The 26,948-nt window shown below is 39.3% G+C and overlaps 1 protein-coding gene across 8 annotated transcripts in view; it reads right to left on the bottom strand.

Moving 5' to 3' along the window:
• Positions 1-24,034, bottom strand: part of osbpl6 (oxysterol binding protein-like 6) — a 33,368-nt gene extending 9,334 nt beyond the window's left edge. For 2 of the 8 annotated variants that reach the window (XM_063886966.1, XM_063886973.1), the window contains exons 1-11: positions 23,769-24,034; positions 16,069-16,293; positions 7,953-8,075; positions 7,475-7,528; positions 6,192-6,305; positions 5,932-6,105; positions 4,335-4,473; positions 3,833-3,936; positions 3,397-3,489; positions 2,018-2,186; positions 1,432-1,562 (exon numbers count right to left, since the gene is read on the bottom strand). In XM_063886966.1, coding sequence (XP_063743036.1) covers positions 1,432-1,562; positions 2,018-2,186; positions 3,397-3,489; positions 3,833-3,936; positions 4,335-4,473; positions 5,932-6,105; positions 6,192-6,305; positions 7,475-7,528; positions 7,953-8,075; positions 16,069-16,215 — 1,248 coding nt within the window. In that variant the 5' untranslated portion in view covers positions 16,216-16,293; positions 23,769-24,034. Of the gene's footprint in view, positions 1-1,431; positions 1,563-2,017; positions 2,187-3,396; positions 3,490-3,832; positions 3,937-4,334; positions 4,474-5,931; positions 6,106-6,191; positions 6,306-7,474; positions 7,529-7,952; positions 8,076-16,068; positions 16,294-18,970; positions 19,071-23,768 lie in introns of those variants that run through there. The other 6 variants (XM_063886968.1, XM_063886974.1, XM_063886970.1 and 3 more) reach the window with 5 other exon arrangements.
• Between the last annotated feature and the right edge of the window lie 2,914 nt (positions 24,035-26,948).

The raw sequence follows: 26,948 nt of genomic DNA, 5'->3' as shown, positions 1-26,948 counted from the left end.
CAAGCTTTTATTGTCTGCCATATTTTGGAGAGTATCTCTTCACAGTCAATTTGGACAGGAGGAATGATTACAACAATAGATCACTTTCTCACATGCATATGGGCATGTGTTTTAGGATAGATTTGAAAATATCCTTGTTTGTGCAAAACAGCATCAATTGTCAGGGAGAGGAGATGCTTATCTACACATCCGTCAGACAGGGAGCAACATTTCGGTCCAATATTCAGTTAGCTCTGTTCTTATCTCCACCAATTCCTGAAGGGAACTGGCTGTTTAGTGGCTCCATGCTTCACTCTGTTCATCAGCCAGCTGCTACCATTGCCTGTTGTTTTGCTCCGGTAGAGTGCAGTGGGTTCATCAGAGTTTTGTTTTCTGAATCTACCTGACCACTGCTGACCAAAACCAAGCAATATGCACTTTGCATTTACCTTTATTTTTAGTCTTGGCTCATTAGTTGCTAAACGCTTTACTCCACGTTTCACCAGCAAGCTTAAAACCTTTTCTGCCTGCTCTCTTGATGCTGAGCAGGTGGTGTACTGTGGATTTATTAGAGGTTTTTTTTCACTGAAAACAGCATCCACTGCATCCACAAAGCTTAGCACTAATAAGAGCAGAGAGAGCAAACCAAAACCAAAACGGTTGCAAAACTTAAAACCAAGAAAATGAGCATGCTATAAAGCTCAGAAGAGCTGAGGGTTCATCATCAAATACCAGACCTTTTATAAACAAGTAGTCATGTGATTTTACATGCACACTTTAAGTAAATGTGTATGAAAACATCAAAAAGAAATTAAAGAGTTGACATCAGCAGCTGAAACAACCATGAAACCTGATCATCAGCGTCCTTAGAGCTTTGCCTTAGAGACCTGACGCTCAGCCTAAAACAACATTGTGACACTGGCATCCAATTAGGAACAAAGCGGGATAAAGCAGCAGAAACATTTCGCAAAAATTATGTTGACTGTTAGCAGAGGAAGTCCGATTAAATCACTGGGGTAGAGAGACAGCCCTGAGGAGCCGAGTTAATGAAGCGCACGGCACATTTTCTCTCTCACCAATTAATACGGGAGATGATTGAACTTTCACTTGCCTGCGCTCTGCTCTCCACACATCATCTTTCTCAATCGTGATTACAGCGACTGCTTGGAATGATGTGTAGTTTGAGTGTTTCATCTGACAGCCCGTCATCGTGAGCGTGTCTAACAACATGACTACTACACGGTGGGTTTGAGTTCAAACACAAGACACATCGCTCAAATCCTTGCAGTAATCAGCCAGTGATGTCCTGATCACTCTGGGTAATTACGAGTTAAAACAGCATCACACTTAGCATTAGGAACGTATTTCTTACAAACACCTCAGTTTAACTACCCCTAATTAATAGTAGAGGGACAGAGGCATCATGAGTAATGGTAGTAGGCGGCTCATTACCTGTGACAGAGACTTCCTGAGAGAGTTGATCTGGGCCGACTGGTCCGTCTGCTCCTGGTCAGACAGAATCTGTTTGATCTTTTCCTTCTCGATGGCCACCGTGTTGAAGGCCGACTTCAGCAGCGAGTGGACTGCACAGAGAACGGATGAAAGGAATATTTTTTCACAATCGTTTCATGAATGACATTGTACATGCACTTCGTTTTGCAGAGAATTCACAAACCGTTATAAATGTTTGATTACAAAAATATCCTGTGCCACATACTGTAGCTTCAGTGTAGTTTCAGAGCTTTGTTGGTTATTTAACTTAATCTGTGAAGTGTCTTTGAGTATATTGCTTTATAAATTAAACAGCCTTTTGTTACAATAAGCACAGCTATAGTTAATGAACCCAGTATCGCATCGTGTTGATGACCTGGGACTTAATTTAAAACTTGTGTGGTTGTCGCAGCAGCATTATTTCTATAAAAGAAGCGATGGGCAAAGCTACTGTATGGATTTGACTCTTTATACTTTAAGGCTTTCAGATTTCCATATGAAAAGGAATCCACTGGGACATTTCTCGCCTGATAAAGCTGCTGCCTACCTTTCTGGGCGATGGTGCAGAATTCCTCCTGAAGTTTAATGTAGTCACTCGCAGACTCTACGCTGTCCGTCAGCCGGGAGACAGGGGCTTGAAAGTCCACCAGCTCGGCACACAGGTTGGGGTTGGACGAGTGGAGGCGGACGGGGGACATACTGGCAGACAGAGGGACCTGGAAACAAGCACAGAGGACGGCGGTCAATCAGCTGAGAGGCGCAGTAATGTGTTGTGTGTCTGACAGAACTGGGAGGAGCGAGATCCCTGGTCCTATAATGCACAGTAAAATGTTACTAACTATTAAGTATCTGCACGTCACACTGAGGAAGACAGAAGAGTGTCAGGCTTTTGTACTTACTGTCAATACATTTTCATACAGGAAAACACCCAAAGCAATGTCCTGCATCCTCATTATTCTGTATCTACTACGGATATCTCTAAGGCCAAATGTATAAAGAATCCCGGTCATCAAAAGCTAATAAATCAAATCATGCTGTTTGAAACTAAAGATGTTACAGCAGCTGCATCACGTTGGTTTTGTAAGTCCAGAGGTCTTTGACCTGCTAAATCTAGAACTATGTAGAAATCTATCGTCTATTGAGAAGCTTTTGAATTCTGTGACGGCAAATATATTCATGAAAGAACAATCTCTTCTTATAATTGGTTGATTAAATATAAAAGCAATGGTGTATAAAAGAACATTTAGTCTTTTTGTGAAGCATAGATTAATATATTACGCAGGATAAAGCACAATTAGGAGAGATGGAAAAATCATTACTCAGGCCACGACGCACCACATCAATGAGTCGCTGTGTGGACTGATAGAAGAACAAAAAAAGAAAAATAGGCTGTAAATGCTCCTTTGTGTAGGAATGATGCAACAGTCTCTAAAAAAAAGCATAAAAAGAGCAGTAGGAGTTCATTTTACATTTTACACTTACCCAAAAACACTTTAACTGGACATTCAGGCTCATACAGTTAGTTACACAACCCTTACTCAACCGTAACCCAAACGTTACTGCAGTGTATTTCATGTGTAAAATGTATGTAAATGCAAATTAGAATCTAGTAAAATACAATACATGTTGTTATATATATTGCATTTAATGTATGTATCCATGTGTTATTATTAAATGAAAGAAACATGATATACTGAAACAACGATTAGCTGAACCTGAATAATAGCATGAAGGTCATTAAGGCACAAGAAGACTGCACACCTGAAAGAGTCTTAGAGTAAGTGATTACTGTGTGTATGTGTGTGTGTGTGTGTGTGTGTGTGTGTGTGTGTGTGTGTGTGTGTGTGTGTGTGTGTGTGTGTGTGTGTGTGTGTGTGTGTGTGTGTGTGTGTTTATGAGGCAGAGCTGTAAATCTGAGAGAGGTACCTGAAGCTGGTATTTTGCGTCTTTGCCCACACTTTTTGTTCTCCATCTTCTGTTCAAGCGCTTTTCTTTCTTTGACAATTCTACACAATTGGTCTTTGTGGCACACGTGGATCAAAATATGCAAAATGTGGTTAATAGGACAACCAAATCACAAATAAAAGCACAAACCCAACACACACATTAATTGCAGTGAAATGGCAAAATCAAGACTGCATTCCCACGGATGAGCAGCAAAACAAAACGCTGAGGTAGATGGAATTTGTGTTAAAAATACAAAGTTTCAGCCAAAGAAATATAATTAATACAAATTTAATAAAAAGATACCGATCAGTGAGAGATGCACTAATTTAAATGTTTGTGTGTGTGTGTGTGTGTGTGTGTGTGTGTGTGTGTTTCTGAGTCTGCATGCATGTCTCTTTTTGATCTGTATGTTTACCTGCATTTCTGTGAAGTTGGGTGCTGACTGTGTCCTCTGAAGAATCTCCAAACTCTGCAGGAGCCGGCTCAATTCGGTCAGGTTGGACTGGCATCGCGAGAGCTCTGAAAATAAAATTCACACCCACACACACACATGTACAAACACAGTGTTATGTGAAATGAAATGGTCATTAATCCTCTTCTTATGGTTCAGAAGACTTGCCATACTGCCTGAGGGATGTTATATCTTTTGTGCCAGGTCTTCTTTATTGTTATTTAAAGTCATTTTAAATGCAATAATTTCCAGATAGTGTATAGCAAACACAGCCGTTTTCTTAATATAGCATTACCCAATCGTTAATTAGTAAAAAATCAAAGTGACAGAAGCGAGACACTAATAAAAGGGGAAAAAAGCAGTCATTTATAATGAGTGTACAGTCGTGTAAAAATGGACTCCAAAGGCATGTTATCAATGTAGAAATCTGAAGTGTGCCCAGCATGAGGAAGAAGATGACACCCACCCTCTGCACACTTGTCCATCTCCTCTGACTCCTGCAGCCAAGCAACCACCTTGCTCTGGCCGTTGCTGTAGGAGGCCGGCAGGCTGCTGTTGCTGCTCGGGGCAACCGGCTGCCACGGCAAGCTGCTCGGCTTGGCCTGCTGAGAGGCGACACGGGAACAGAAATTGAAATCACTGTACCGATACACACTGGTTAGGAGTGGTTTTACTGGTTTTAATCATGCTTTAGTTATGTAATTGGCACTGACTGTGGAAAAAGGAATATTCTGGATTCTTGAGTTAGAAAATCTCTAAAATATGCCAGATAATAGGAAAAATACACAACAAAACCTCCTCAAATTGATATTTCTGAATTTGTTGTTTAGTCTGGTTAAGAACAAATCATCACATGAGAGAATCTAGTCACAGCGAATATTTGAAAGGAATGTTCTTTTCCTAATAATCTGTAATTACATTTTCTGTTGCATGACTCATCATTTCAGGGTTTTCTTGATACAAAGTCAACAATGGTATCTTTTTTACCATCCTATATGAATGATCTGTGCTCTTGACTAACTCACTTGACCCACCTGGAGCAGCCGCAGCGAGTCTGTTAATGTGTGCAAATGTATTTAGCTAGAAAATAATATACTCCTTGAGAAAGAAGAACAAAATCAAGGCAGATATAACGGGCTGTATTATCATCTATTAAAAGCATGTCCAAAGCTTCTGTTATAAGGATTTCTTTGAATTTGCAAGGGATCTTGTTAGTCCTTCTTCCAAAAGTGGCAAATTCTGACTAGGATTGGAGTCTCTTATTTAAGTTTTTCTTCAGGGAGACTTCATGAGGCTGCAGCAGCTGCTCTGATTCCAGATCCTACTGATCACCTCTAATGGCTGCACCGAGCCACATTCCCAGGAGATCATGCTCTGGCAGCATCCTCACATTCACCTGCCGTTCAGACTAAACAAAGACTAGGTGTTAAACTGAAAGGAGTCTGGACAAACATCCAGTTTAATTATCCTAATGAAGTGTGTAGAATTACCTGTCCAATCAAGGTTACTGCATTAGGCAGATATCGCTTTACACATCCAGACATTAGTCTAGCAGGGTTGAGGTCATTTATGTAAAACAGTGAAATTTAAACTGCAGAAATCAAAGTTTTGTATAAAACTAAATTGGGAGTATTTGTTAGATTGATGTCATTGAAAGGACAACATTGACAGTAGTCTCTTCTAACCGTTATGTCTTCCTGTCGTTACTGTGAAGGTTCACTGATTTTCAATTCCTCTCTTCTAGGATTTTGGCTCACTATCTCGGTTTAAAATAAAACAGAACTAGGCAGTCTCTCCTTCCACATGACATTCCGTTTTTTAATAATTAATTGCACTTTGCTCAGAGCTCAGAGAGAAACTGCTTTTAAGCTGGATATAAAGGAGGAGCATGACCTAGAGTTACAACCTTGTTGATCCAGTCGAGTTGTATTTTCATCCATGTCTGCTCAAAATATAATCGCTTCGTCATTTTAACCTATTTGTGTGAAATTGTCATAATTAGCACAGTAATTCTGGCTAATGGCCAACAACTTGAGTCCAATTATATTGTTGGGCGGTCTCACCTTGGCTTCACGTACCACACTCGAGGCAGGTTGAGGGGACTCCATGGCAGCAGATGGGGGAGGAAACGTCCGCATGGGGGCCTCCCGGGGAGATCGCACAATCTCGTTCTGTCGGTAAAGCCGGTGATGGCGCAACTTGGAGACCCAAGCATCAAAGATGTCTTGAGATTTGACCTGAAGAGGAAGAGAGCTTTAATCTGTGCTCGGCTGACCTCCTGTTTATCGGCATTGACAGGACAGTATTGACCCGTCAGTGTTACCTTCAGGTGATAGATGTGCTCCTCCGTGTCCAGGTCGATGCGTCGGGCTCTCTTCTTGATGGACATGACTGAGAGGCCGACGTCAATGCTGCCATGAAGCTTGCCTTTTTGGATCTAAGAAGACAGAGATAAATATTTGTTACACACAGATTTCATATTTTACTGAGGGTTTACAATTAGTAAATGTTTCAGAATTTTGGATACAAGCAAAAACCAGCAATTACATTTATAACCAAATACTTCAACACTAAAAGTCTGAAGAACACTAAAAGATTCTCCTTGCTGTTGATCACTTTAAATCACTTTCCAATGTTTGTTTCTTCAGACCTTCAATAAAAAATGCAATAGGCCCATCAAAAAAACCCTTTAAAGATTCAATTGTTTATTTGATCAACAGAAACGTTGATGACAACCTTTTTGATCATCAATAACTTCTTGGCTTAATGTAAGAGCGGGGTCTATTTCTGTAGATTGGAGTGTCTCATTTAATTATATATATATATATATATATATATATATATATATATAGTATAATTTCATTAAAAAGTACAACATAGATTCAAACATAGAATAAAAATTGAAGTACAAGTATGATTACAAATTGGGTGTTCAACGTCAACTTTTATAATTTCACTCTTTTATTTCTGTTTTATCTTCTATAATTGTTTATTTTCTACCCTTTTTATTTCTAATTATGTGCAATACTTTGTTTTGCATGCTGCTGCAACGAAAACCTTTCCCAATTTGGATTCATAAAGTATATCTTATCTTATGACAATGAAGTAGAAATGCCAATCAATCACAGATTCTGTCTGAAAATAGTACAGACTTAATGCTTAACACTGTCTTATATATAATATTTATATTAATTAATATTTTATGGTTGGGTTATATTGCTGATTGAACAAAATATGGAATGGTGTCTTTCATTTGGACGTGGACTTAGGATCTTCTCTTTGCTGTTTTCCCCTTTATTTGGGATGTAAGAGGCAGACAGGAAACAAGGGGAGAAACAGGTCAGGGTTTCTTAAGACTAAACATTGTAAATGAAGTAAAACAAGTTGTCTTGAGTTTATATGATTCTTTGGTTTCTTCAGTTACGTGTTATATTTTTATTCTGTCAGTAAAATTGTACATTACATGCAAAGTGACATGGTTTTCTGAAAACACTCTGAACATCGTGACCATGTTGCAGATGTTTCTGCTGACTCATTGCCAAGCCGAGCTGATGTCAGGCCAGGCTGCCCTGTTCCCGCCTGAGGGCAATAGTCAGGGTTACTTACATCAATAGGGGACTTGGAGTACTTCAGGATACCATTGTCCAGAACAAAAAAACGCTGCAGAGAATATAAGCACAAAAACATTGTGTTGGTTAAATAACAGGAAGGGCAGACATTGAAAATAGATCACATTGTACCTTTTGTTGTGGATTCAATACAAAGTCGTATAAAATGTATTCTCTCATAATTAGCTGTAGGCTCTGTGTGTTTCGTGGTGTTGTTAGTACAAATGTGCTGATGACAGGGACCGGTTTCCACTGTTATTCAAGTGTTTTGCGAAAACAACAGTTACGCTGATTCTGAAAGTTCAAAAGGAAACATGGCTTGCAGAAGAGGCCCAGAGCACAAAGCGAAGCGTATGAAAAGGGGAACCTGTTTCTTACTAGACAGCACACTGCTTAACATTCAAGGAGCGCCTGCGTGTGAAAGTGTTTTTCCATCAACAAAAGCTTTCGTGTCCGGCTTTGCATGAGGATCTTACCTTGTGCCAGCCTTTCAGGGGCCATTTCCGCTTCTTTAACATGAACCCCTCGTGTTTATCGGGCCGCTGGACGTTGCTCTGGCCGATTTTCAGCCCCTCAATGATTTCCCAGCTGTCTGCCTCCTAGAAAGCGAAAGAAAAGACAATACCATTTTATAAATAATGCTCTTACTCCTCTGGAATAAGAGCAGAGAAGATACACTTTCTGTTACAAAAGAAACTGTCAGGAGGAAAATCATAGGTTTACACTTCTCCTGGACTACAAATTCTAAAAAATACTGCCCGTTTCAGATTCCCCCTGCTCTCTCAGCATTTCCACCCCATTAGCTTTCCCCTGACTGGGCTCTTCCTGCTGCTGGTGGGTCTGTAAATCAAAGTGATGTTTGTGGAGTAGAGGGACAGCAGGCAGGGACAGGTTAAACCGCATACCAGTGGTGGGGGTCATGAGCCATTGATCTACTTTCAGAAGTTATTTTGTGTAACAGTTGGATGTATTTTTAACTATCAGGCTTACTGTACCTTTCCTTCCACTTCTTTTTTAAGAGGGCTGCCCCACCATTACCAAGTATTCTACTTATTGGTTGTTAAGCTTATTAGTTAACGTTGTTTTTATGGAATCCATTCACTATCAAACTATTTTATTTGAATCTTGGATAGCAAGTGATATTGTATGATATTCATTGGTCGGTTGATTGAAATAGCTATTTTCCATTGGTATTAATTTGCTCTTGGTTGAATATAAATTGTTTTGCATGGTGATAAACAATTAAAGGTTGGTTTTTGGTTTTCCTAGAATGGTAACACTTTGTTTTGACTAAAAAATATGGTACACATAATAAAGGGCAGTCCAATGAGGGAAACTAAATCATTTGATAAAATCCTTTCCTTACTGTTAAACCTTCCATTTTGATGGTTGCTTATTTGATTGATTTGCTCATTTAATAGATTATTTTCAGTGGCTTTACGAGCCATGGCATGTAACTTCATATAGCTGTGTGTTCAACGTGACACTTCAGAAAGCAAACGGTGATATTAATGGAGAATCAAGAGTCTAAAATAAGCTAATCGTCTCACTGCCATATGGTCAGCAAATGTTGTAGTAAACAGCTTTAACGTTGATATGACCTGACATTTACCCATCAGATTAAGCAGGATATTAATGAACTGGAATGCATCTAAATGTAACATTGGTGAAGTAGGTCAGATATTTAATTTTAGACTCGATCAGCCTCTGAGCCAAACCCACAAGTTAGCATGAAGAAGCATCTCCAGAAACCCAGATAAACCCCCGTGGCTCTTCACTGCTCGGTGCGATGTGGCGACCTTCAAGACAGCTCGTTGGGTGACACCCGACCTTGTCTCGCAGGACATTTAACAAAAGGAGACAACAGCTTGTTTAAACTAATGGTCGGGTGAACATATCTGCTTGGTAATGAGGTCATGTTTCTCCGGCGAGGACAGCCCCTCTCTGAGTGTCCCTGTGCTACTGAGGAGGTGAAGGAGCTCAACTGCATTTGCAAAATGTGCATCACCATTCAAAGCAATCATGTCATAAACGATGGCGCTTCACTCATTACGGCCAAAGCAAAAAGGTCATCACCGGTTGAACAACCCAACTGTACTGCATAATGTAACTGATTACTGCTTCCACGCTCCTGTGTGAGACCATAACAGCCTAACACGTGACGACCCCCTAAGAGGCAATAACACGCAGCAATCTAACAGAAACCCATCAGACAAATTTCCTGTGTGTTATCGGTGGCATTACAAACAGACTTTCAAATGACTCTCAATTGATAAATCAATAATGCACTAAATAAAGAATGGCCCCCACCATTGCTATTCAATGCTATTTCCCGGTCACTGCTTTAACATCCGATCCATTACCGACACAAACCAACAAAACCTTCAGGAGGAACCGCCAAGCTCCCGTTAAATGACAAACTATATGCCAACTATCGGTTTATAGGGAAATTGCTGCTACAGTCAGAGGGTTTGCTTTTGTTATTTGACCCCGACAAAGGAACTGAATTGAGCTAAAGTGATTTCCTGCACTCCGCTCACGTTCATTGAGCTCGCTGTAGAATAATTTGAATCTGAATGGGCCCGTCCCTCTTGGTGCGTTTTCCTCTTTAATGAAGGATGTTGTGTCAGACTCAGTAAGAGGCTGTCTGCCTTTCTACGTCAACATTTCAAATGGTTTTTTTCCCCACGAGCTTGTTGTTTGATATTTTGATAACTTTGACTTGATTTAGCTTTTTAAATTTATTTCTTTCTATTCCAAGTCTCCCTTAAAAAAAAAACACACAGATCATATCAGTTAGTTGCCATAACTAGGGCTGAAGATTATATCCATATTAAACACATACCATGATATTGTCATATCGCAATTGGCATGTGTGTCTTTCATGGTTTTAAAGGCAAAAATGAGATTTTTTCTAAACTTTCCATGTTCTACTATCTGCCCCTAACCACTTATTCTTTATACCAACATCTATGCATATTTTGTGAAAGCACAAACTGCCACCCCTACAATGCAATATCAGGTTTTTCTTAAGGGATGTTGCAGAATTTGATGTTATCCATCCACAGTAAAAAATACGTTTAATCCCAATCATCAACTTAACAGTGTCCCCCCATCTGCAGTGACTCTTTAATGCCGCAATGAATCACACCATTACAGTTAAGGTCTCCCTACACAGGAGGAAGGACAGGCACTCCTTGGGGACACCTTAGGCTAAATCAGCACTATAAATATCAGTACAAGTTCCTTTTACACAAATGACTCTCTGAAAGATATGGATCTACATGAAGAGAAACCATTTCCCCGTTTCTGATGGCTGATATACTGTGTGAAGAGCTGCTAGTCATGAACACAACACAAATTATTGAAACAAGTACCGACTTATTTGGGTCCACTTATTTATTGTAAGTGTCCTCAGAAGGCAATAAAACATAATGATCTAATAACAGGAGTGATCAAATAATGAAACAGATTAATGTTAAGTCTTTCATCTTGTTAATTTGAGATGCCAAGTTGAACAAATTGTTATCTCAGGATCATAGGTGTTGATAACGCCATATTTATTTCTTGTTATATCTAAATAAATATCTCACCGTTTTGCTCAAATTAACACGTCTTTCCATGATCTTAAGAAAACAAGCTTTTTTAAAGATATGTATGGTGTTACCAGTAGAGCTGAAACAATTTGGCAGATAATCTACTTGTGTTGTGGTGACCAAGGTTTCACAAAAAGCTTTATTAAATGTGTTGCTGTTTTATTATGTGTTTACTTTAGGTCTCTTACTGTTGGTCAAACAACAAGACATTGGAATCTGGAAAAGTGTAAGGACTGTTTCTTACAATCTCCTGACAAAACATGTATTAAGTAATCGAGAAAGTAATCAGTCAATGTATTGATGGCTTAAAACAACCGTCAGTTGCAGGCCTGATTGCAGGAAGACCGCTTTGTGACTTTATCTGTTCTTAGCTTCCTCCACGGGCAAGACTCACCAGTTCTTATTTATATAAGGCTGAAACAGCATCTCCAGTTTCAGCAACTTGATGACCTTTCAATGGCTCTCTACAAAGCAGAAGACTCTCTCAATCTGACAGAGGCTGCTTCAGTATATCAGGACTGTTTGACTCTAGTTAAATTATAAACAAATGCAGATCTTGGGAAGACTGTCTTCCATTACTTTACAATTTAAAAATATTTAATGACCAATGATTCAAACTGAAATGTTTCATCCGACAGATCATTTTAAACCACTCACTTCAAATCTACTTAGTGACGTCTGTGATCGTCTTTGATCCTGTGTGCACTTTGTTTACGTCTGGTTTCTTTGTATTTGCATTTCTGTCTCGTGATGCTTTGTTTTTCTTTCCCTCTGCTGTATCAGGTCTCTCTTGAAAGAGAGTCTCTCCTAAATGAGATTCACCTGATCAAATAAAACGTATATAGGCTATGAGGGAGGATCGTGGGTGGGTGGGGTGAGGGATAGCAGCTAAAGGTAGTGGAGAGTATGTCATCCGTGAATGTTTAAAGTGATGTATTTCCTGATATTCTCTGAATGCTTAAGTCCAGCCTCACTCATCTTAAGAGTGAAGGCATTTTTAGTCTTTTCACTGTGTGTATTATTGGAGTTAAAAGCAGACTCATCACTATGTAACTGTGCTCCCTACCAAATAATAAATAATTCAACGTACAGTATGTGGTCTCTTGTCGTACTAGTGAGAGAATATAGTGTGCAAGAATACACTGTACTCCCTGATAGAATAACCATTACAGGTTCACACCGTGTCTTTCACAATAACAGGATAACGATATTCCACGAAGGGAGTATTTGTGAGGATAGATTTCACTGCAGTGTTTGTCCGGCACAGCGGTGAAGCTTCGAGCAGGAGGGCTGGCTGCTCAGTGGATGAGAAGTTAACACCCTGAGAGTCCTCTTACTAGCGTTTAGACCTTGGGCTGAATGTGTTTATGCCAAACATAATCAAAAATGACTAGTAAGGGGTATAATTAAGGTCAGCTATATTTGCAGTATATTATATCTGTATTTTCACATATTGTTAATAAGAACTCATATCACAATTGAAAAGACATTTACTCCAAAATAGACCAAAAAATGGTGATCTGTACACAATGTTAACTTCAATAGTGTTTATTTGTCAGACAGTTTATAGATAATTCCGGTTTATTTCTATTTCTATTTTGAGATGTTTCTATTTTAGAATTGTTCATTTCTACTTTTTAATTTCTAATTATGTCCAATGCCTTGTTTTGTTTTATGCTGCTGCAACCAAAATGTTCCCCACTTTGAGATCAATAAAGTACTTCTTATCTTATCTTATGTACAATCTGGGAAATATTATACAATATAAGACGATAAATCACTATCTCCTTATTTGAATCGATATAGAAATGCGGTTAAGATTGTTTATGTAATCAAGAACACAAACGCAAATCTTCAATTGAAAGCAGAAATATTCATGGAAGATCAAAAATGTCATCATCCATCTGCTTTTGAAATGGTCTGAGGAAAACTATATTAGCATACATGTCAAACCAGCACTTAAAGCAGTATGATGACCTGGCCGTAGAATAAATAACGGAGGATGTCTCCACAGGAGGGAGGACACTGATTTGTGCAGCTGTCAATACAAGTCCATCCATCATTCGCTCGTCTTCAATAACACCAGGGTGTCTTCGTTACCATGAAAACAGCAACCATCTGACCTTAAAACTACAGATAACTACAGATAATTACCCCTGTAAATTGAAAAGGGATCTTTCTTAAACATTAACCAGAATCACATCTCCTCCTCCGACCGTCTCCGAGTCTCCGAGATCTCATCCTAACAGGTAACGACAAACAGCAACATTGACATCCGGAATCAATGTGTTATGTCCACCAACTGTAACTGTGTTTTTGTGTGTGTGTGTGTGTGTGTATGTGTGTGTGTGTGTGTGTGTGTGTGTGTGTGTGTGTGTGTGTGTGTGTGTGTGTGTGTGTGTGTGTGTGTGTGTGTGTGTGTGTGTGTGTGTGTGTGTGTGTGTGTGTGCTAACTGCAGGTGGCGCCTCTAATTGCTCTCATGAGGGTCTCTGGAGTGAACAGTAGTCGTCAGCAAAGGGGAAAGTGACATGTATTGATTAGAAAATGTGGGTTGGATCTTATTAAGGCTTTCCCCCGAACAAAATGCCCTGCTCACATTTTTTCCACAAAAACTGAGACCCAGCCAAGCTAGCTAAGGTCTTTTCTCAGCCTCTACTCTGCTTCCTCCGGATGTACCCGGGGAAGATCTACTGCACTGCATAGTTCTCTACAAGTACACCGACAAAGTATCTTTGAAAACTCCCTGCACAGGGCATGATAATATGACAGTAATGCCAGAAAACTGTACTATTAAGGTTAAACACAAAGAAACGCATTAGAGATATACATCTATTCTTGAGACATCTTTGAAAATGAGTCAGCAACGTCTTTTGTCACTTAAATACCTTTTTATGAAAGTTCTTTATCTTGGGAGTAGAGGTTCAGTCTCACCACAAGGTCCATTTAGTGGCTTTTATAGAGCTTCAGATGTCACAAAAATAATGTAATATGATTGAAAGCTTTACAACTGCTACTAAATTAACATTTTTGTCAGACATCTAAGGTCAAGAATGAACTTAAAGGGGAACATTTTGGGCAATGAAAACCGGGAAAACTCAGCTTGATGAGGATGTCAGTGTGATACAATCGAAAGGCATAATAATAGACTATTTGAGCTTAAACCCTGAGACAGCAGATTCAAACAACCAGTATTTGTAGCTCTATAATTTCGAGGTAAGAACCAGCATCTGTAGTTGATACACCTGCATCACTTCGCTGCATCACAACAAAACACAGCTGCAACAATCAAGAACTAATTCCCAATTAAAATCACAACATGCCGCTGATTCCTTCAATACACTGCCAAGTATCTTGAGGTCTTGATCAAGGTGTGCAAAATATTTGATGCTTCTTGACAAATACTTACTTTGCTGCTCTCTCATTGGAAAGTAGCCGACTTCATTAAACACATCAAGAGAGAATAGGAAGCGCCAGCAGATAACCCTGCTCTCAGATTCAGCAGCCAGGATTACGGAGCGTCTGGGAAATTAAATGCTGAACCCTTTACCCATGAAGGCTTTGTTATCATAAGCAGGTAGAGATATGAAAGAAAGCACCAATGGACAGATGGGTTAACTGTCGGCCTCATCTGGCATCTGTGTGCTTCAAAAAGGCCCCACTTTTCATAACCGACTCCCTTCTCCTCTTCAGAACGCCAACACAAGCTGGGCTCCCACACCGCATACCAGAGCATGCCACATGTTCAGTGGAGCACCGAAAGCCTCCGCCTGTCCGTCATGAAATATTCATCACCCAGTGCCGACGGAAAAGCTGTGATGTCAGAGATTCCAGTTACGGTGTCCGGTTTCAGCGCGGCCACAGTGACACAGCGATAGCTCGGTGAGGTAAGAAGGGCGGGGGGCTTCTCATGGCTCACTGCAGGGGGTACGTTTTAGCACTTGTCCTGTTTACTGTGAAAGGTGAGCGCATCTCCTTGTTTACCATGCCTCTGCAAGGTTTATACTGACCAGGGAGATAGGGCTGCTTTATTTTAGCTGATAAGTCAGTAGATAATGTCAATCAGGGCTGATTAGTCTTTTTTTTAAATGGACTTTTAAGAGGGAATACATTATTCACTAGTCATTGTCAGAGGAGATTGTTCTGTATCCTGAATTATTAATAATACCAATAAATATTAATTTGAGGGAAAATAAAGAAATGATTTGAGGTATTGAATTTATCAATTGTCAAATCAATCCCATTACTTTTGAACAGGACAGACACTGTATAGATTAAACCACATTTGAACTTTTATTGAGCCTTCAATCGGTTTGTTATACCATTTTGTTTTGGGGGGGGGGGTCTCTGGCATGTTATTTTGGATCATATTGCTGTGGCAACTGTAGTCTTGATTGAGACTGTGCTGTGATGAAAATAAAACTGAACTTCATTTTCAGAACTGGCAATAGATATTGTCTGCATTTTCTTGCCATCAGTAAATATGTGTTCATTAAGCAATCCTGCCTTTCTGTTCATCTTTTCTACAGTACTTCATTTTACTAGAATTGTCATAGATTAAACCGTGCGTATGTTCAGTGTGAGCCCTCACGTTTTTCACCATGTAGAAAGGGAGACCACAATGTTAGCACTCAATGTAACATGAAAGGGAACAAAGTAGGTATAGGACATCCCTACAAGAACACACAAACTGCACATAAAACGCTGGCAGAGTAAACTTTGGGGCAGCTGATTCTATGAAAAATGAGTCATCACATCACATAACGGTTTGGACTGTTTTTGTTTCACCCACTAACAATCCCACTTCCTGGCAGTTCCCTTCTACCCGTCTGTTTTTCTGTTCCATAAACGGCCTGACAAGAGGACTGCACTGACATAACAGCACAGCATCCCATAATAACACTCCCTCCTCCATGTATAACCTCAGCTCAAGTTACATGAAATGAAAGTGCTTCTATCTTGAGAACCTATTTATTCCTGATGAAGCCTGGGAATTACCTGCCGGCTGTCGCGCTGGGAGGAAGAAGAGGAGGATGCGCTCTTGTGGACCGGCGTGGCGGTTTTGTTGACCGGCGTGAAGCTCCGGTCCTCAGAGCTCATGGTGCGGCCGTGGGTGCCTCGCTGGTAGTGTTGGAGGTGAGACATGATGGGCACCAGTTGGCTCTGCAGATCTCCCTCAGATCAAGAGCATCCTCTGGCACTTCCTCACTGCTTGCTGTTCATCTGAAAAAAAAAAAAAAAAAGGTCAGGAAGTCACAATAATTGCATCTACTTCGCCTTCCTCATTCTCACGCAGAGCTGTTGTTGACACCGGCAGAACCGAGCAACACTGTCATTCATCAAACAGCGCTTGGTCTAGTAGGTTTGTCCTTGTAGGAAACTATCCACCATCTATGTCTATAACCCACAGATGCTCAGTGGAGACGCCCCGAGCTATTCTCTGAAGCATCAGGTTTGAGATTCACTTCATTATATGTGCATTAGTGGATACACCTTACTTTGTGTTTGCAGGAAATCTTCCATCGTGAGCCAAAACCTGAGACCTTTTAGTTTTATGATCAACAAATCAAGAAATAAATGATGTGTTATCTCTGAACCTATATTGACCAGTGCCTTACTCAGTTGTAGAGTGGTTGTTTAACAGCAACTAAATTGGCAGCTACTAAGATATTGTTTCAGTATGTTTTCAAATAGAAATAATAAAACGTTGTTTGATCCAATTCTCTGGTAGAATTGGATGTTTACCTTGGTCTTACATCATAGTGAATTTATCATCTCTGGGTTTTTGAATGTCTCACAGAGAAATGTGGTGTCTCTTTGGGCTCTAGAAAATGTTCTGATGTTTTACAGACCGAACGCATTGCAATTATAATTGGCAAATGAATGGATATTTTAAAAAAATATGAGCTGCTCCTACATCCATCTTGTACAGGCACAAAGCTGTGTTTACAAGAATTGTGAAAGATCTGCCGGTCAATTTGACTCTCGTCCCCCTGCCTCCACCGCATAAGATTCCCGCAGGACTGTGTTTGCAACATAAATCCTCAAACGTCTAATTACAACGATGATAATGATGGGAATTAGACGAGGATACTAATTGATAACGCATCTACAGCTTACTGTACTGAATAGTCACACACCAGTGATAACCGGCCTGTTCACACTGAATGAGTATCCATATTTGGGGTATATACAGTACTACTTTGTATGCTACTGCTAATTGGCCATCTTTGTATGCACGCAGACTTTCCCACTGGTTGGTTTTATATATAAATCTCTCCTTGCGCTGGTTCCTTCTTATCTGTGCACATATGTGTAAAAACACAACGGATATGGCCTACGCTCCCAAGATTTTATACAGATGTTACTTCCAAAGGTTAGAACAGAACTAGTGAAAAAAGCTTTAACATTTGCTGCCCCTTCTGCCTGGAATAATGTACAGAAGGAGTTGAAACTATCAGATTTAATCACTATGGGGAAGTTCAAGTCCATTTTAAAGGACAAAGAACAAAACACTCTTGGTCATTGTGTTTGTTTCTATATCCCCTGACTGAAGATGTCTTAAAATTGTGCCAGTTTTATGCTTTTAACAGTTTCTTTTATTTGCATACTGACTGGCTATTCACCATTTCAGTTGTGTTTTACGTCAGTTGTATTCGCCTGCCTGTATTGTTTGTGTTTGTTGTAACATCGTTCATGCTGTTTACTTGGCCAGGTTGCTCTTGAAAAAGAGATTGTAATCTCAATGAAACTTTGACCTGGTTAAATAAAGGATATATATATATTTTGAGTACCAGGTCGAAAATGTCTGGTTAACCTCCTGTTCAGATACTGGGATTGCTCATTTCCGTCATTAGTCATGGGTCTGTGTTTCTCCATGCTGACACACATAATACTGCCTGCAGTGGTGCTGGGTAATTGTCTAAGCTCTCAGGAGGTCTCGGCGCTGATAAAAAATACATCGATTGCAAGATAGTGGAAAACAAACAGATAAACTAAACCTGTTAGATTTAGAAACTGAGGCGTTTGGTGAGATACTTAGGACACTATTGGACCGTCACAAGGACAAATAGCCCAATATTTTTGATGGAATACCTCAATGTTGGTATTGACGCTGCTGGGGATAACATTCACAAGATGTAGTGTAACACACGAGAACTGCTGGGGAAGAACATAAATATAGTGTGGATTATACAAACAAAAGTTTATTGTTTGTTTTCAAAATGAACCTCAGCTCCACAATAAGTCCCGTATGGGGGGAAAGCATGATGCACTGCTTTGGTTTATTAAGTGGTTAACCTGAATGCAGAATTTGTAGCCTGTGTGTAGGTACTTCATAAAACAATATCCTGCTATCATCTGAAACAATTTGTAATGAAATTGAAACCATCATATTGTACATTCTAAAATGTAATATCATCAATGTGTTTTTAAGCTAATAATGCTAAATACCCTGTCTTTTGCTAAAGTGACCTCAATATCTTTGGGTTTTTGCAATCCAATTGGTGAAATGACCTGGCTTAGGTCATAGGAAGTTATTAATTATATACTGTACATGCTGGGTTTTATTTTGTTCAAGATTAAGAAGATAATCATGAACTATATTATGTCACACAACTATTTTGAATTCCCCAAATTGCTATGTGTGTCGCTAACGGTTGTTGTCTTTGTTATTGTTGTTGTTGCTTATATATTGTATGTACAGTACATTGTGTTTAGAGTGCTGTGAAAATAAGTTTCCCCCTGGGGACAATATCTCTAATCTAATCTAATCCAATGTAATCTAAAATCAAATGTCAATTCAACATAAAGTTTGACAATTTATTATATTTTGTATTACTTTATCATTTCTGGTACTATCATGGCAACTACACAAAGGCAAAAACTCATTATTACTCACTGTTGCGGTCTGGAGCGGTGCAAGATAATCATCAGGCAGTGAAACATACAGTTTGTGTTCCCAGGCAGTGTATACAGCTCTGGAGCTCCCTGTGGTTTCAGCTACAGGATGCGTCTGTTCTCTTAGGCTCTCCCATTCGTCAGGGAAACTCCCTGAGTCCACTGAGCAGCTCTGCACTCTCACATGCAACTGTGCGGTAAACTCACACACTATAATCTATAATTCAGATCCTTTGAAAACATCATCATCGCTGCACTGTTTTAGGCCAACTGGGATCGAGGCTACAGTACTGCAAGTCAATTCAGAGTACTCTAATTGAAATTTCACTATTTTAATAAATTGTGTAGTTTTCAAACTTGAAATCAGATGGAAATCTGTTACGCAAGATTAAAATATGCTGTAAGTAGAAGTTACATCTTGTAACCACGGCTGTTGGCTTATGCAGAACACATAACATAACTCGATCACCATGAATACAAACTACATGATTTTACACAAGAGACGCATAAACAGAATCTTAACTCTCCATTATTTAGTGTAAGCCTGTGATCTATAAAACATAAACTAGTGTCAAGTGTCTTGTTATGCCGGGCCAATTTTTTTGGGGGTTGGAAAATGACAAATGATTATAAAATATCAGAAAAAAAAGGTAACTTACTAAAACAAATTGCTCCCCTAGTTTTTTTGCCCATAATTCCTCATATTCAGGCTAAACGATGCGAACAAGGCAGATATTTTGTAGTGCCAAGCATAGCAAGCCATAGTAAACAATGTGTAGGTGTTTGTTTGACTGCTATCCAGATGGACGGTGTCGCCCCTATCCAAACACAGGTACCATGTTGGGGAACCTCTAATCAGGATTTGATGAGTCATGAGCTTACACGTCTAAATCCAGTCCCAATGATTACGGTCCCTTAAGCAGGAAGACACGTCAGGTGATGCCATGTGGACGCAACACCAACACTTCTTAAGCACCAGGTCAGGACTTCAAGAGTCCCAAAAAAACACTACTGACATCACAGACCTTGGATGGTGTACGTGTGTGAGATTGAGTGTGTGTAACATACCGCAGCACAGTGACGAATCCAGGGTTTGTTCTTTTTAAGCATGTAAAACATCTTGATGGACAATAGAGCTAAGATCGGGAATGAAAGCCACTAGCAGGGACGACATATTGTTCAACTTTTTTTTTTAAATGCAGCTCTATGTATAATATATGTTGCAAAAAAATGATGTATTGATAATAATGATACTAATAATGATACCTGTACTTATTCAGTTTAGTGATGGAGGGGTCGGTGTTAATGTGTGTGCTTTTGCTGCGTTGCAAACAAAATAAGCCATGTAGGAAAGGGAAGACAGAGCAGGACTCCACGGGGAGCTTCTTTGAGTCATTTTATATGTAAAAAAGGTATCATGTTTTATTCAAAGAGGAGTAGAGTCACATAACCAATGTGACATTTTCTATTGATGCACATTATGCTTAAACTCCTATTCTGCAAGTCAGATTCTGAGATCAAGATAAATACATTCATGTGTGGTTGGGATGTTTCTAGATCTTTCTGGACCAAAAAGGGAGCCTAAGTCACATACAGTCACAATGGCACCAGTCTGCAGCACTCTGGGGAAAGGACCCTCTCCCCACATTCTTTCAATGCCTCAAGTTGGACTAAAATGTCACTAAACTTAAAAAACTTTCCCGCAGGCACTGCTACAATGAGGCTTCAAATGTCATGCCATTACTCATCACAACCAGAAACAAAATACAGCCCATGTTGTTGTTTTTATATCCCCGATAAAGCACATTTTAAAGTTACAAGGAACCTTAAAGGATTGGGAATCACAATAATAAAAGAAACTGAATTATGAACCTGATTTTAAAAAATGCTAGTAACCAAAATATGCTAAGATGTGTATATGTTTATACAGTATGTAAACATATACAGTATATTAAAGCAACACTCATTTACTGCTGTAACTGTGATGCTGGTATACTGGTAAGACGCAGGAGGAAACCAATTGCAACAAAGATATGTGATTAGATATGTATCTTCCGCTCTGAACTGAGAAAATGAAAACGTTGTAGCAGTACTGCATACTGTTATGTACTACTTTAGCATGGAATGTTAAATAGACCATAAAATCATAAAGAATAGTCCATTATAACGTTGTCTTTTAAACACAAAGCTCAGGGAACTACAGGATGATGATGTTCTTTTTAGGATTAGTGAGTGCCTTCTATGGCCCAACGACCAAACACAGTTACAGTGCCTGCCATCACAGGAAAAACACAGGTTATTCTTTCACCTCTTACTTTGACAGATGGAAAGTTGTGAGGACCTTTATGAAGTTTTATCAGCGGGGGTTGAAACACCCACGTCACCTGCAAAAACAACAATCTGCTCTACTGAAGCGTCTGTGAACACTGTCATCATGCTGCATTCCTGCAGGCAACAAGGATTTTTTAACGGAAAATGTGCCGTGACCTTAGGGGTTGGCAGGAAGGAAGTCACATTTCTCCAGCAGGGACCAATAGAGAGCACCACGAATAAAAACAGTGACTATTATCTAGCCTGACGTAGTTCAAGCCAGGGAGAGCAACGCAGAGCTTTGTAGAGTAGTTTAGAGGACCGCAGTAAAAGTTTCAGGCACACAATATGTCAAGCAGGACTACAAGAACCCAAGCAAACCGATGAAAAATAATAACAAGCAAAGAAATTAGATATTTTTCTACCGTTTCTCTGAACGTGTGCTGCTGTTACTTCACATTAAGCTTAAAGCCACTAAAATAATAATAATGGCATCTCTCATCACAAACATGTAAGAGGATGCAACATGGTGATGATTGTGCCCTTATAGGGGCTGGAAGACATTCATGTTTGGGTTGCCACCACATCCCAGCTGCCCACAATATCACATTATCGACCAGCACTCTACAACGAACCAAGTTTGTTGGTCTCCCCTCTCTGTTGCATAATTAAAGTAGCAAACAAAACCAGACTCAGTCGTGTCCCAGGATTATATTACAGGGTCTTTCAGGACAACGCTTGGCTGAATTTACAACCAGCTAATAATGCGTATCGATCAGCACAGTAGTGTTTTGACCATTTACCTGGGTGTAGGATAGCACGATGAAGGGGTATAGATCATGTGTGGCATATGGAAGCAGTGAGCAGCTCATCCCTTTAAAATAGCCCTAGTCTTTTTTTTTTAACAACACTAGCTGGACAGAGCCAGTTTATCCTGCACTGCACATTACATCATCTAGGTAGAGCTGGGTATCACACTGTAGGTTTCTGACTGAGTTGTGCCCATTTTGGGAACTGTTGTGAAGAACTGAGAGTTGGCCTGAATTCTCGTTCAGATCCTCTCAGGTGTTGCCTTGTGTAAACCATGATATGTTAACTTTGCTGTATCTTATACAGAAAACATTCACATTCTCACATAACAATCTCACAGTGAAGCATTTTAGATGCTCGGATTAATTTGTAAAAGGTTACAAATGTTGTTTTTTCAATTACTAAAAACCTGTTTACTCATCATATTAGGATATACCAGCAGAAAGTATCACTGCTGAGTATTGAAACTTCCAATGAAATATATCATAAATGATGAATGATGCTCAGTACTACACCTTCAAAAAATAAAATATATTAGCTAAATACATTACACGGATAATCAAGAACCAATCATTAAAGCTAATTAGAGGAACAGCTATACGCGAGCCATAGGCCTTTATGCCATGCTTCAATTTGCAATGAACTTTGCGCTTGAAAGTGTCAGCTAATTAAAAGAGCAAGAAGAAGCAATTATCTGATTTACTCCCCACTGTCAGTATTAATGGCAGGTGGCAAAAAGACTATCTGAATCCAATATTTTGGGCATCACAGTGAGGCTGGCCCTCTACTTCATCCTCTGTCGCTCCATCAAGGGATAAGGCACATAAAGCTCTGCAAAGATTGCATTTAAATGGGACAGGGAGACCTTCAGGAGGATTCTTCAGGCCGAGCCAAGAAATATATCAGAAAATCAATCAGCACTGCTGATCAAAGCAACATCTATTCAAGAAAGCATGCCAGTGACAAACTACAAATTGCATCCAGCTTTCCAGCCCCCTCTGCTGTTCTTTAATTTATGTGATTCGTGGCTATTTTAAACAACTGCAAAGTCACTGGCTGACCTTCACTTGAAAAATGAGGCAGAGTGATATTGTGGAGCAATCCTGTAAGTGACAGAAGTTGGCTAACTTTAAATTAGTTGGCATCTCAGCTGACGACAACATAAATGAGTGAAATATCAAGGATTATGAGTGGAGATCATGTTCATCAATTAAACTGTAATATGTGATGGGCAGCTGTCTGATGGCACTTCAGGGGAAGCCATGAAGCTCGGTTAAAAAGGTGAAAATGTCAGTGACGCATTACGTCTACATCATTTAAGTCAGTTACCGAATTGGCTGCCTGGATGTTTTATAACTCCACCTCAGCATCCGTGTTTTAGGGGTGCTTAATCATGATAATGCACCTGTTATGTTGGGACATGCATGTTACAAAACACGGTCGTTTCATCCTGTTAGCAGCAGCTAGTCAGCGGTAGCTAGGTAGTAATGTCTGACTGGTCCTCGGTGATTCACTCGGGATGCAAATACAAAAGGATGAGATGCTGGGCTTACTGCCTTAGCGCCTGGATAAGCACACATATAAGACTATGCACCTTAATACGACATAGCGTTGTTATGACTAGTATTTGCATTAGTAGCATTGCAATTGCATTCAAAAGGGGAAGCGAAAAGCCTTACCACAGATGCGGTGTAGTGACCATGTCTTTACAGTTCTTGGCGCAGGAAACAAATGGGGGGGTCTCCCTTCACTGATTCCCAGCTCTTCAAAGACACACGGCCTCCATAAGTGTCCGAACCAAATATATGTATTTATTCTTATTGGAGAGGTGGGCTGTACGCAGACTAGAACATTATGGAAAGTCAAAAAAGTGCTGTGTTTGCCCGTTTCCTTGAATGCGGGATGTGATGCTCAGCTCGGCTGCACTCTCTGGTCGCTCCTCCCTGCAGCAAGATCGGCTTTGAGCGGGAAGAAATTACCGGCATGGACCTTAGACTGGAGGACAGGGGCCGTGTGCAAAACACGACGAGGGAGTTGAAAAACACGGATCCGGAGTAGCTAGTTGTTGGATGTGATTGAGCAGGGGGTACAGTACTTTTAGAGGTTTGTCTGCTGTCTGTGATATTTTTATAATGTGTCATAATGGATCTGTTTTACATACAAACCAAATCTACCTTTGGGTACAAATAAATAAACTGAAATCTGAGAGGAAAAGTGCCACATAATCTTTTCCATTTGAATAATAAAAATAATATTAAGTGATTATGAATGTTTGCAGAAACTAAAAGGAATAGATCACCCAGCCGCCTTCATCTTTTAATTTTACTCAACATTATGCAATCTTATCAGTGAAATAAATACTTGCTCTTGAAATATTCAACTATACCAACTAACAGAGTATTTTATAATGTCTTGTAATATGTACTCATTTTGTAACATATATCACTGTCAACCTTAGCTGTTTTTTTATAATGAATATTCTGTAAACTGAAATATATATAGACTGTGCATATACGTTTTTGCCTCTCTGCATTATTTCTTTTCACAGTATACAGAAAAAGTCTAAATAAGATATTGTAGTTGTCCTTAGCTGATTACTACTATTGTGGTATGGTACTATGAATACATATTTTATATAGAGGGCTTTTCATATTATTTCACCTTCTTTCTGTTGCCTATGGACTGTATGGTTGCCTGGCAACAGCCATGACCAGCCCCACCTATAGCTAATGCAGTCAGATCGCTGTATGTTGAACACAATCACATGTTGTGGAAAGGGCAACACAATTACCAAGCACTTGAGCAGAAGTCTAAACAGTAAGCTGAAATAATGAATGTATAGTTCAGAAAAATAGCTAAATGAAAGTAAAGGATTTATGATGGAAAAAGATAAAGGTCCAGCTTATGCAAGTAGCCGGCTACAATTTCAAACCAAAGCAAACCAACCTAAACACTAATAAGTAAATGTGGTTTGACCAATAATCCCCATCAATGATTAATTTAAACACATGGAAGCAGAAGGGTAAAATGGTATTGATAAAAATGTACTTAACTGATCTAATATTTTATTACATTATATCTTTATTGAACAGGAACCATGTAAAATAAATAGAGATGTACAAATGTTATATGACAGATATGAGATAAAAGCTTATTTTCATCTGCAGTCGCTTGGCAAACCACAAATAGGCTATGTATGAACACACACTTAAAAACTAACAATAATAAAGCAGATCATAGTAGCCTACAGATAAAAATATAAACACCATCCCATTTATCAGTAGTCCTACAACTATAATATTATCATTCATATTCAAAAGGGAAGGGGTACATTTTTATATAAAAAAAGAAAAGTGAAGTCTGTAAATTATCTAACTTTTCCTTATTCCAACATTGTAGTTCAGACGACGTATTATTTTAAACATATATAAAACAATATATTTCTAGTTGACAATGACTACTTACTTCGCCAACTTAACTTTTCTTTCCATAATCAGTAAAACTTAAATGGACTCACATTCAACAAGTGGACAGCCATGTTGCCTCATGTCTCTCATGTGTGCCTGTCGAGTTAGATACAAACTTGGTAAGCCAATGATGAACGCACAAGGTAGCACAGTTTGTTTGACTGGTATTCCAACACATTCAAATGGGAGCATTGTCTAGTTGCTGCATGTTTACAAAATATTTGCAGATATATTTCACTTAAAATAATTATTTGCGAGCGAAAGTTACTATCCAGTATGGTGGTGTATATAGTCAGCTTAGACTGTGAACATGAACTTGTTTCAGCCGTCCAAAAGGAGCGATGAAAGAAACCTCTATAAGAAACCAATTTGCTTGTTCGATGGCATTACAGAAGCTGGTTCAGTTAGGTTTGCTCTTACAAGATGCTAGATTACCTTACCGAAAATAAAACAAAGAAAGCAAAGAGAAAATAAAACAAGTGATGGAAAACAACTCAGAGCGTTGGTGCAGGGGGAAAGGGGTTTTAAATGGGCTTGGTGGTGAATTAGTGAGTCAAGCAAGCTAGCTACAGCATGCTAGCAAACATGCTCCAATGTCAAGAAGGCAACTGATATTAGGGGAATGGTTGACATCAAAGTATATACTGAATATTTATGTGAACAATAAAGAAGTAAAATATGGGAGGCCATTGAGACTTGACAGCATGGATGGATTGTGGCTCCATGGGTAAGGTAAATATTTGAGCATAATGACATCCATTTGTTCCCGCAACTAAAAAAGTTGACTTTCCTTTTTTGAAAGTGTTCTTTGGGCATAGTCTCATTTACCCCAGACTATAGGCTATAAGATAAGTGAATCTCAGAAACCGTAAGGAACATAATCAAGTAGGCTATTTGTATCTGGATCTAAACTCCTAAAGTCCAAATAAGGGCCTATGCAACTTCAAAAAAATGTGAATGTAAGACAAGTCATAATGTTAACGTTTTTCCTAATTATTTTACAAATCTTGACCATGACTATTCAAAGAAAAAGATGCATATTTTGTAGTCAAAACATTTAAAAGTAAAACTTTTACTGTCCGTAATAGATTTAGACTTTAGATGAGAGCAGAACAAAGGTTGTGTCGTTTTTTTCTTATCATACTACGGGCACAAATGGGTCACATGTCAGCCTCAAATACAGAAACAGCCACATATAGAAACACACCCTGCTGATGTAAGAGTTGAGACAAGGTAACCTTAACTTGACAGTGCCAGCATCATACACCTATACTGTAAGGAGGGGGAGCAGTATTTGTCATGATCCTTGTTTCGTATCTGTGATGTCCTTGTGTTGTATTTTATTTTGAAATGTTTTCCCCTCTTGTGTCTCTCGTTAAACTTCACTTCCTT

Source organism: Eleginops maclovinus, chromosome 7 (assembly GCF_036324505.1).
Source record: "Eleginops maclovinus isolate JMC-PN-2008 ecotype Puerto Natales chromosome 7, JC_Emac_rtc_rv5, whole genome shotgun sequence".
Taxonomy (NCBI): domain Eukaryota; kingdom Metazoa; phylum Chordata; class Actinopteri; order Perciformes; family Eleginopidae; genus Eleginops; species Eleginops maclovinus.
This window is presented reverse-complemented; position numbering and strand designations above follow the sequence as displayed.